Here is a 10,994-nt window from a genome sequence, read left to right on the forward strand (position 1 = left end):
TCTTCTATAGATTTGGGGATCCGCATTGAGAAACACATATCCGGGTATAGAGTATCAGATTGGTCATAACCTAAGTTCCAATTTGGTTGATGGGTAACTTTCTTAACAGGATGGGAATGAATTAGTCACTTTTAGGAATTGAGCTCCTTTCTATTTCTTAAAACTAGATGACCTCGCACGTTGTTGTGAAAATATTTTGCAATATATTTCAATGATATTTGATTGTATGAAACATTATATTTGGAGTAATATTTTATTATGTTTGATTATTGTATAGTTGTAACATATTTGTAAAATATAAATAGCATAATAGAATAATAGAATGGAATTTTCATGCATGTTTGCATGTTGACATGGACCTTTTCCTATGCATGATTACAGTAATAATATGAGAACTATAACTAAAATAAATATATTTTCTAATGCTTATTGTATAGTTCTAAAATATTTATTAAATATAAATAGCCTAATGAAATAAAAATTAATGCATGTTTGCATGTTGAGTTGGGTTTTCTCTTATGCATGATTGTATGTTGAGGTGGGCATTTTCCCATGCATGTTGTTTGCTGAGATGACATGCTTGCATGTTAAGAGAAATGGGTTAGTGAAAGCTAGATATTTAAATATAGAAGATAAATGGACATTCCCAACTGCCTATGTACATGAAGACTGAGAAGTTACTGGAGGTCATAAGATGAAGAGAGTTCTCCTTCTTCTGCCAGTGCATAGTTCAGCCGACTGGGTAGTTAACTTATCTCACATTTTGGTGTCTTTGATGCCAATGGATGACAAAAAGTCTATAATGTGTGTTACAAGACTTGCGTCTTTACTTATAATCTCTTGTATGTCTTGTAAACTATATTCCTTGTGCGATATCATGTTTAAACTCTGCTGCATATCATACTTTATTCGTTGGTGTCATGTTCTACATGATCTATGCCAAGTGTTTTTATAAGTGGCGGGCGGGGGGAGGGTAACCCATGGGTTCTTTGTTGGTAGTGTGTGGTGGGGACTTTATCAGAGTTGTTCATAACTTGAGTTCCAATCATATGGGATTTGATCTTTAGCCCCTCTTTACTTAATAATTTTATTATTTGCCACTCCATACATTGAAATTGTTGATTTGCCATATCTCACTTTGCTCTTTGTTCTTTTGCCAGTGCATCCATGTTCAGTTCTTCCATGAACATTCCACAAAAGGGCAGTATTGTAATATATTTTAACCTTTTATCCTTACAAGAAAAGGGGCAAATCATAATGAATTCAAGCATGGTAACAACGTCGGATTGTTGCTGCGGAAAGGGGAGAACAATCTTAGTTGATCCTCCTGCAGTTCATCCTGATCTGCCCGTTGGATCCCGTCAGCGGCGTGATGTCCCCCATCATGATCATTCCCTCTACAAAGTCCTGGAAGAAGGCGCTCTGGCTATCGACATACTCTCGGACCAGCGCGTCGGCAGCACCACCATTGAAGAGCTCCTGGTCTGAGTGCAGGAGGCCCCTCTTCTGGACGAGATTCTTGTAGTAGTCGTTCTCGAAGACGGTCAGGGTTTGTAGGTCCAGCGGCGCCAGGTTGTTGTCGCGGGAGCCGGTGGCGTGAGGGCAGCCTGACTGGCGGCTCCTGGCGAAGCCGGCGTCGATGTTTGTGTTGTTGTAGATGTGGTCCCGGAAGTTTGTGCAGCGTGCTAGGCCGATTGTGTGGGCTCCTGGAAGACAAGTTATACCGTCAGCTCAAGTTATACTACCTGTTTTCCAGCTACTCTTTTGTCATTCCATCGGTAGGAATCATTCACCAACTTTCCTAATTAGTACTACATGTTTAAGTTAACAAGGAACAATTTTTTTGACGTTGTCCAGTCTTACAAATTAAGCGGACATACCAAAGGTTAGGTCAGTGGTAATTAGTCATCAATCAACTTTGTAACTCATCACCTGTAAAGAGTAGTATATTTGTTTAATCCTGAGAAATTGTCTTAAGTAGAAATTTTGAGCTTTGGAGTCAAAACGTGGCTATCAGTTCCGTTGGTTGATACCAGCTTATTTTGCGGCTAGAAAGCTACCGACTCCATTGAGGAATTAACAGTCTGAGAAAGTAGCACAGAATCTTACTTGCTTCTTTTTTTGTTGTTGGTTCGGATTTCAAACTGCAAAATTGTACTACCTGACAGTGCGTAATTATTTATATGAAAATAAAGTACGTAGAAGAAGGTTGATGGAAGATGCCAGTGGTTGATTTGGGATTATGTACCGATGTACGTACGGTTTATTTTGCATGTACCGTCTAACGTCCGTATATGTATGTATGTACTACTCCTACCTGAGAGTGCGACCATGTCTTTCTGGGAGAGCCCCTGCGCGGCGAAGAGCGACGTAAGGTTGGCAAGCCCCGACGTCGGCGGCGGGATGTTGTTCTCGGCGCCGTTGAAGCTCGCCGTCGTCGAGTCCCTCCTCCCCATCTTCACCTCCCAGCTCGGGCCACCCAGCTACACGTACACAATGCATGTCACACTAGTGTTAGACTTTGTTGAACGGTACGTACAGTACTACTAACGACCTAAGCATGACTATGCATGTATGGATACTTACGAAGACAACGCTCTCCTCGGCGGCGATGGCCAGGATGTCGGCGCAAGAGACGACGCCGGGACAACACCCCTCGACGGCCGCCTTGACGGCGTCGATGACCTCGAACCCCCTGGCGGAGTTCTTGTTGGGCGTGGCGTTCTTCTCGCCGCGCAGGCCCGGCGCGTCGTCCAGCAGCAGCGAGGCGTCGCAGCCCTGGACGAAGCAGTCGTGGAAGAAGAGGCGGACGATGGAGGCGCCCACTCGGCGCTCCCTGGCGATGGCCGGGTGCAGCGCCGAGCGCACGGCTTTGAGCATGCCCGGGCACGAGCGGGAGTAGAAGCCCGACGATAGCTGCGCCGACGCTCCTCCGCTGGCGATGGCGACCAGCGCGAGGATGAGCCAGAGGACAACAATGGCGCGCGCTGCCATGATCGGTTTATAGGTGTTTCTTACGATGCTACTCGATCGGTCTATTCTACAACCAGCTAGATAGTGCCTTGAGAGCTTGCTGGATGTGGTGGAGGAACGCGGGGCGGCCGGTATTTATAGGAAGAAAAGACTAGCTCTACACACACCGCAAGCCATGATTAGGTATACTAGTCTGCCATCATATATTACTATTAGATTGCATCATCATGCCCCCATCGTCTTCACCAACTCCGGTGGACTTTGAGCGTTGATCCAAACGGGCGCTCGCTTTGGAATAACGCGTTTCACAGCAGATGCATACGTAACGTAGCTCGTGAAAAATGAACAGTTCTGTTCTGGGGGAAAGCTGTTGCATGCCGATCGACACTGTGGCATCGACGACACGGTTAAGCAAAGAGACATGTCAATCATGCTTGCATGCATGGTCCGGCCTTCATGTTGCTTTCCTTGGCTTCGGAAAATTACTAGCTTGCCAGCTGCCTTCCGCTACCGACAGTTTCTGCTAGCAACTCTGTACCCTACGTCAAATTTAGGTCACTAATTTTAACACATGCATGTGGACTTAAAGGTAGTTGACACTTTGAAACAGGAACAAAGAGGTATACATTAACACGCTGGTTTATTTTGCTCCACGAGAAATGTCAAGGTTAGTTTACGTCTCCATCGGTATGTAGCTCCGGAATAGTAAGATGATGATCCAGATCCGACCATCCCGCTGATTTTTCTCATGCATACTCTTTCTCAAGTTTCGAGGACAGACTGGCGGACCGGGTCTCCGGCGGCACCATTTCATTTCTCCAATGCTCATCGCAGAAACTGAAGGCACGCATAGTCATGGCCAAAACATTCATAGTACAGTATATCTTTGGCAGGGACAATTCTAACGAGAATTCTCTCCTCCAGGTAGCATGTACTCCCTCCGATCCTTTTTACTCTGCATATTAGAATTCTCTGAAGTCAAACTTCATAAAGTTTGATCGTATTTATATGAAAAAATATCAACATCTGTAATGCTAAAGTTATACAATATGAAACTTTAAGTCATAACACATCTATTGGTATTGATTTCAGATTGTGAATGTTGGTACTTTTTTCTATAAAGTTGGTCAAACTTTACGAGGCTTGACTTCAGTCAAATCTTATATGCAAACTAAAAAGAACCGGAAGGAGTACGTACTACGTGGCCATGGCCACCGAAGAGAGCGTTGTCTGTGGAGTAGGTCCCTACGTGAAAAACATCTTATATCTATCTGCTTTTTCCTAGGCTCAAACTGTAGAACAATTGTTCTACGGTAATTTTCTATTAATAAATAAATATGTTACGTACATAAAGAGAAAAAGAAAATAAAACAAGGAACATGGCTTTTAGCCTATACCAGCCTTTTCTAACATGATCCTACAAAGAACTGTTCTATGAAGTGCTCATCCTAGATGATCACTGATCCATCTTTATAAGCCTCCAAGTGCTTTGTTTTTATTATGTGCTCAAGGAGTTTGAGGTCCTCTCTTAATTTGAATTTCCAGCAATTTATACTCTGAACTTCCTTTCTGAATATTTTCCCGTTCATTTGCCCCCAAATGACCCAACAGCCTTGAACTATAATTTCCAAAGCAATTTTGCTCAGTAACTCTGATCTTGCCAGTATGATATCATCTAAAAATGAGATACCAAGCTTCTTTCTCAGGAGAATACTGTGCCAACAGTTTTGAGAGAATCCACAATCCCAAAAGAGATGGCGTGCTGTTTGTTCTGTGTCTTCATGACATAGAGCACAGTTGTAACTTTCAGTCGCAAAGGATTTCCTTTTGAGTAAATTCCTGGTATTCACCCTATCATGTAATAACATGCAGAAGAAGAATTTGTGCCTCAACGTACATGAGCTTTTCCATAGCCATCTGAATATCTGCTGTTCTTGCTGTTTAGGGCTAAGGCGATGATACATCAGAATGGAGAAATATATGCTTTTTTGTCCCTTGCAGCTCCAGGAATCTTTCTCATGTTCATTGCTTTGTGTCTGTATTAACCGTTGCAAATCATTGAATTGAGAGAAGGCGCAAGTGGAGAGTGGTGTGTTGAACAGATGAATTTGATCTCCAGCAATTTTCCAGTCATGTACTGATAAAGCATCATCTTTGGCAAATGAAAGAAGCTCAGGGAACTTGTCCTTGAGTGGTTGATCACTCAAGTTATCATGCCAAAGTAAAACTGCTTGACCATTGCCCAATTTACAATGTGAGCTGTATTTATAATCTGCAAGCAATCTAAGGTGGCTCTTCCACCAGTGTGATCCAACAAACTTGTTCCCTGGCATTGTCTGAGAGTAGTGCTTTTCCCATATCAGCTGAACCCAGGGCAGTGAATCCTTATTGAGGAACTTCTGCACATTTTTCATCATTAGAGCCTTATTGTGCAAGCTCACATCTAAAATACGAAGTCCACCCTGATTTCTAGGCATGCACACTTTGTCCCAAGCTATTAGAGCTGGACCTGCCACTAATTCACCAAATTTTCTCCAAAGAAAGTTCCTGAGGTATTTATTGATCTAGTTGGTGATAGAAGCAGGTAGAGGCAGAATGCTCATAAAGAATATTGGTAGGGCTGAGAACACTAATTTGATTAGAAGCAGTCTGCCATCATATGAAAGCATTGTAGAGCATCCTGACAATCTTCTCCCTATCTGCTGGCATATTGGAGAAAAATCCTCAGCTTTTAGCCTATTAGCACTTAATGGCAGCCCCAAATATGTGAATGGGAAGGTTCCCCTTCTGCAATCCAAAGAGTGCAAGAGTTGTTTACATACCTCTTCCTGCACATTCATAGGAATCATGACATATTTGTGATAGTTTATTTTAGGCACAATTTGATTGAAAAAATGCTTCAGAATATTATTCACTTGCTCCACTTGTATTAGGCTGGCAGGCGAAACTAGAATTGTGTCCTCAACATACTGGATGACAGGGAAATTTGGGTTGGAGATTGATTCAATTGGAGCTTGCACTAGTAGAAAACAGGGCTTTGGTCCAGGCCGGGTCAGCCCATTAGTCCCGGTTCAGTCCAGAACCGGGACCAATGGGGGCATTGGACCCGGTTCGTGAGACCAGGGGGCCAGCCGGGCCACGTGGGCCATTGGTACCGGTTGGTGGGACGAACCGGGACCAATGGGCCTCGCTCCTGGCCCACCACTATTGGTCCCGGTTGGTGGCTTGAACCGGGACCAAAGGCTCCCCTTTAGTCCCGGTTCATGCCACCAACCGGGACCAATGAGGTGCCTATATATACTCCCTCGCGTAAGAGCAGAGCACATTGCTCTGTTTTTTTCTGGCCAAGGGGGAGAGGGCTTGGTGGTTCTCTAGCTCACCTCCTATGCACACAAGGTGTTCGATGGAATGCCCGAGCCACACTACTTAAGGTTTCTCCTCTCCAAGCTCGACCTCCAAGCTCCATTTTCCTTAATATTTGTCTAGGTTTAGCGGTCCGTCACGCCCCGTCCCCGTCTTCACCGCCGTCGACCACCCGCGCCGAGCTCATCGCCGGCACCACCGTGGTGAGCCTCTTGTTCTTATCTTCTTTCTGAAAGGAAAAATATTCTTACATGTATGTTTACATAGATACTTGTATTATTTTCTTACTTTTATTATTGCATCTTATATAGTGCGATGGTTTTGGTATCTGCCCCCGTCGGCCCTCGTCCTGTCTATGATTCGGATGTGGTATATATATTATCTTTATAACTATTGGTTCATTTATTGTTTATGAAAATTATGCCGACCAACGTGACATAGATTTTATTTATGTAGGATGTATGTGAATCGGAAATGCCAACCGACCCTATTATCGAGAGGTTAAATTTAGTTGAAGAAGAAAACAATTTGTTGAAGGAAAAAATAAAAAAAATTGAGGAGGAGAAGATGATATTGGAGTTGCATGTTGCGGATGTCGTCGATGATCACAAGATCAAGATGGATGCAATGCGCTTGAAGATTAGAAAGATTAGAAAATATGCCATTCATACCGAGGCTTGGTATCATTATGCCGTTGGATCAATTGTTATCTTGGTTGCGATTATGATCGCATTTGTTTTCGCATTGAAATGTTTTACATAGTTTCAATGTATGGTTTAATTAATTAGATGCTCTGGAGAGCTATATGTTGTTAGATGAGAACTATGTATGCACTTTGGTTTTAATATGATGATGAACTTCTATTAATTTGGACACTTAATTATATATAATGCACGCAGATGAACCGGCAATGGATGTACGGTGACAAACACACCTCCGAGTACATTAAGGGCATGCATGAGTTTCTCGATGCGGCTGAGGCAAACAAACAGAATGGTTTTATGTGTTGTCCATGCACTGAATGTGGGAATACGAGGTCTTACTCTAACCGAAAAATCCTTCACTCCCACCTGCTTTACAAGGGCTTCATGCCACACTATAATGTTTGGACGAGGCACGGAAAAATAGGGGTTATGATGGAAGATGACGAAGAAGAAGAGTACGATGACAACTATGTGCCCCCTGAATACGGTGATGCTGCAACGGGGGGAGCTGGTGAAGATGAAGAGGAACCAGACGATGTGCCCAATGATGTTGCAATGGGTGAAGCTGCTGAAGATCAAGAGGAACCAGACGATGTGCCCGATGATGATGATCTCCACCGGGTTATTGTCGATGCAAGGACGCAATGCGAAAGTCAAAAAGAGAAGCTGAAGTTCGATCGCATGTTAGAGGATCATAAAAAAGGGTTGTACCCCAATTGCGAAGATTGCAACACAAAGCTCGGTACCGTACTGGAATTGCTGCAGTGGAAGGCAGAGAATCCTGTGGCTGACAAAGGATTTGAGAAGCTACTGAAAACATTGAAGAAGAAGCTTCCAAAGGATAACGAATTGCCTAACAGTACATACGCAGCAAAGGAGGTCGTATGCCCTCTAGCATTGGAGGTGGAGAAGATACATGCATGCCCTAATGACTGCATCCTCTACCGCGGTGCATACAAGGATCTGAACGCATGCTCGGTATGTGGTGCATTGCGGTATAAGATCAGACGAGATGACCCTGGTGATGTTGACGGCGAGCCCCCTAGGAAGAGGGTTCCTGCGAAGGTGATGTGGTATGCTCCTATAATACCACGGTTGAAACGTCTATTCAGAAACGAAGAGCATGCCAAGTTGATGCGATGGCATAGTGAGGACCGGGAGAAAGACGGGAAGTTGAGAGCACCCGCTGACGGGTCGCAGTGGAGAAAAATCGAGAGAAAGTACTGGGATGAGTTTGCAAAGGACCCAAGGAATGTATGGTTTGCTTTAAGCGCGGATGGCATTAATACTTTGGGGGAGCAGAGCAGCAATCGCAGCACCTGGCCCGTGACTCTATGTATGTATAACCTTCCTCCTTGGATGTGCATGAAGCGGAAGTTCATTATGATGCCAGTTCTCATCCAAGGCCCTAAGCAACCCGGCAGTGACATTGATGTGTACCTAAGGCCATTAGTTGAAGAACTTTTACAGCTGTGGAATGGAAACGGTGTATGTACGTGGGATGAGCACAGACAGGGGGAATTTAACCTAAAGGCGTTGATGTTCATGACCATCAACGAATGGCCCGCTCTCAGTAACCTTCCAGGACAGACAAACAAAGGATACCACGCATGCACGCACTGTGTAGATGACACTGAAAGTATATACCTGGACAAATGCAGAAAGAATGTGTACCTGGGCCATCGTTGATTTCTTCCGACCAACCATCAATGTCGAAAGAAAGGCAAGCATTTCAAAGACGAGGCAGATCACCGGAAGAAGCCCTCCATGCGTACCGGTGATCACGTACTTTCTATGGTCAATGATTTACACATAATCTTTGGAAAGGGTCCCGGCAGACTAGCTATTCCGAATGACGCTGAGGGACACGCACCCATGTGGAAGAAGAAATCTATATTTTGGGACCTACCCTACTGGAAAGACCTAGAGGTCCGCTCTTCAATCGACATGATGCATGTGACGAAGAACCTTTGCGTGAACCTGCTAGGCTTCTTGGGCGTGTATGGGAAGACAAAAGATACACCTGAGGCACGGGAGGACCTGCAACATTTGCACGAAAAAGACGGCATGCCTCCGAAGCAGTATAAAGGTCCTGCCAGCTACGCTCTTACGAAAGAAGAGAAAGAAATCTTCTTTGAATGCCTGCTCAGTATGAAGGTCACGACTAGCTTCTCGTCGAATATAAAGGGAATAATAAATATGCCAGAGAAAAAGTTTCAGAACCTAATGTCTCATGACTGCCACATGATTATGACGCAACTGCTTCCGGTTGCATTGAGGGGGCTTCTACCGAAAAATGTCCGATTAGCCATTGTGAAGCTATGTGCATTCCTCAATGCAATCTCTCAGAAGGTGATCGATCCAGAAATCGTACCAAGGCTAAGGAGTGATGTGGCGCAATGTCTTGTCAGTTTCGAGCTGGTGTTCCCACCATCCTTCTTCAATATCATGACGCATGTCCTAGTTCATCTAGTCGACGAGATTGTCATCTTGGGGCCCGTATTTCTACACAATATGTTCCCCTTTGAGAGGTTCATGGGAGTCCTAAAGAAATATGTCCGTAACCGCGCTAGGCCAGAAGGAAGCATCTCCATGGGCCATCAAAAAGAGGATGTTATCGGGTTTTGTGTTCACTTCATTCCTGGCCTTAAGAAGATAGGTCTCCCTAAATCGCAGTATGAGGGGAGACTGACTGGAGAAGGCACTCTTGGAAGTGACTCAATAATATGTAGGGACGGATATTCTTGGTCTCAAGCACACTATGCAGTTCTACAGAACTCTACCTTGGTGACCCCGTATGTCGATGAACACAAGAACAGTCTGTGCTCCAAACACCCCGAGCAGTGCGACGACTGGATTACATGTGAACACATCAGGACTTTCAGCTGTTGGTTGGAAACACGTCTCAGAGGTGACAACACTGTTTATGATGAGATGTACTTGTTGTCCAGGGGACCATCTTTGACTGTATTGACTTACAAAGGATACGAGATAAATGGGAATACATTTTACACGATCGCCCAAGATCAAAAGAGCACCAACCAAAATAGCGGTGTCCGCTTTGATGCAGCAATCGAGAGCGGAAAGGACACATATTATGGTTACATAGTGGACATATGGGAACTTGACTACGGACATGATTTTAAGGTCCCTTTGTTTAAGTGCAAATGGGTCAATCTGTCAGGCGGTGGGGTACAGGTAGACCCATAGTACGGAATGACAATAGTGGATCTTAAAAATCTTGGGTACACTGACGAACCGTTTGTCCTAGCTAGTGATGTGGTACAGGTTATCTATGTGAAGGACATGTCTACCAAAGCGAGAAAAAGAAAAGATAAGGAAGCGAATACATCATACGATGAGCCAAAGCGCCACATAGTTCTTTCAGAAAAAAGGGATATCCTGGGAGTGGAGGGCAAGACAGACATGTCTGAAGATTATGAAAAGTTTCATGAAATTCCTCCCTTTAATGTCAAGGCTGAGCCAAGCATCCTGATAAACGATGAAGATTATTCATGGTTACGGCGCAATAAGCAAATGACACAAGCGAAGAAAAAGTGAAGACTTTCTCCCGCAACTATTATGATGATACCATGCCAACTTTGTAACACACGAGTATGCTATGCCAACTTTTCCAGAGTTCATTTGAAAACTATGAATTTAGGTTGAATTTTCTCTATATGTGCATCTATGTTCATTTTTTTTAGTAAAGTTAATCACAAACTTGTGATTCACACAAATTTCAAAGAATTCAAATTTTAACTATTCAAATTTGAAAACTAATGGCAGTAACAAAAAGTTTATAATTTTTCTAAAACTAATGGCACTAACAGAAAGTTTATAATTTTGCTGACCTAAAAACAAAAAGAAATAAAAAATAAATCAAAAAAGAAAAGAAAATAAATAATGCAGAAAACAAGACAAAAAATCTGGAAAAAAAATAAAAATAGCAAC

General features: G+C 43.6%; 1 protein-coding gene across 1 annotated transcript; it reads right to left on the reverse strand.

Annotated features, from left to right (window-relative positions):
- Positions 1-1,110: 1,110 nt before the first annotated feature.
- On the reverse strand, positions 1,111-3,067 carry LOC119286298 (peroxidase 4-like). The gene is made up of 3 exons (XM_037565676.1): positions 2,587-3,067; positions 2,318-2,483; positions 1,111-1,706 (listed from the first exon to the last, which is right to left on the reverse strand). The coding sequence occupies exons 1-3, from the start codon at positions 2,992-2,994 to the stop codon at positions 1,315-1,317; spliced, it is 966 nt and encodes a 321-aa protein (XP_037421573.1). The 5' UTR covers positions 2,995-3,067; the 3' UTR covers positions 1,111-1,314.
- Between the last annotated feature and the right edge of the window lie 7,927 nt (positions 3,068-10,994).

The sequence above is a fragment of the Triticum dicoccoides genome, chromosome 4A (genome assembly GCF_002162155.2).
Source record: "Triticum dicoccoides isolate Atlit2015 ecotype Zavitan chromosome 4A, WEW_v2.0, whole genome shotgun sequence".
NCBI lineage: Eukaryota > Viridiplantae > Streptophyta > Magnoliopsida > Poales > Poaceae > Triticum > Triticum dicoccoides.

Bases quoted from the DNA above. Each gene is read 5' to 3' on its own strand.
- LOC119286298 (XM_037565676.1), bottom strand. From the start codon at position 2,994: ATGGCAGCGCGCGCCATTGTTGTCCTCTGGCTCATCCTCGCGCTGGTC. The intron at 2,484-2,586 runs GTAAGTATCCAT...GTGTACGTGTAG, and splicing joins CCGAGGAGAGCGTTGTCTTC to CTGGGTGGCCCGAGCTGGGA. The intron at 1,707-2,317 runs GTAGGAGTAGTA...CTTGTCTTCCAG, and splicing joins AGACATGGTCGCACTCTCAG to GAGCCCACACAATCGGCCTA.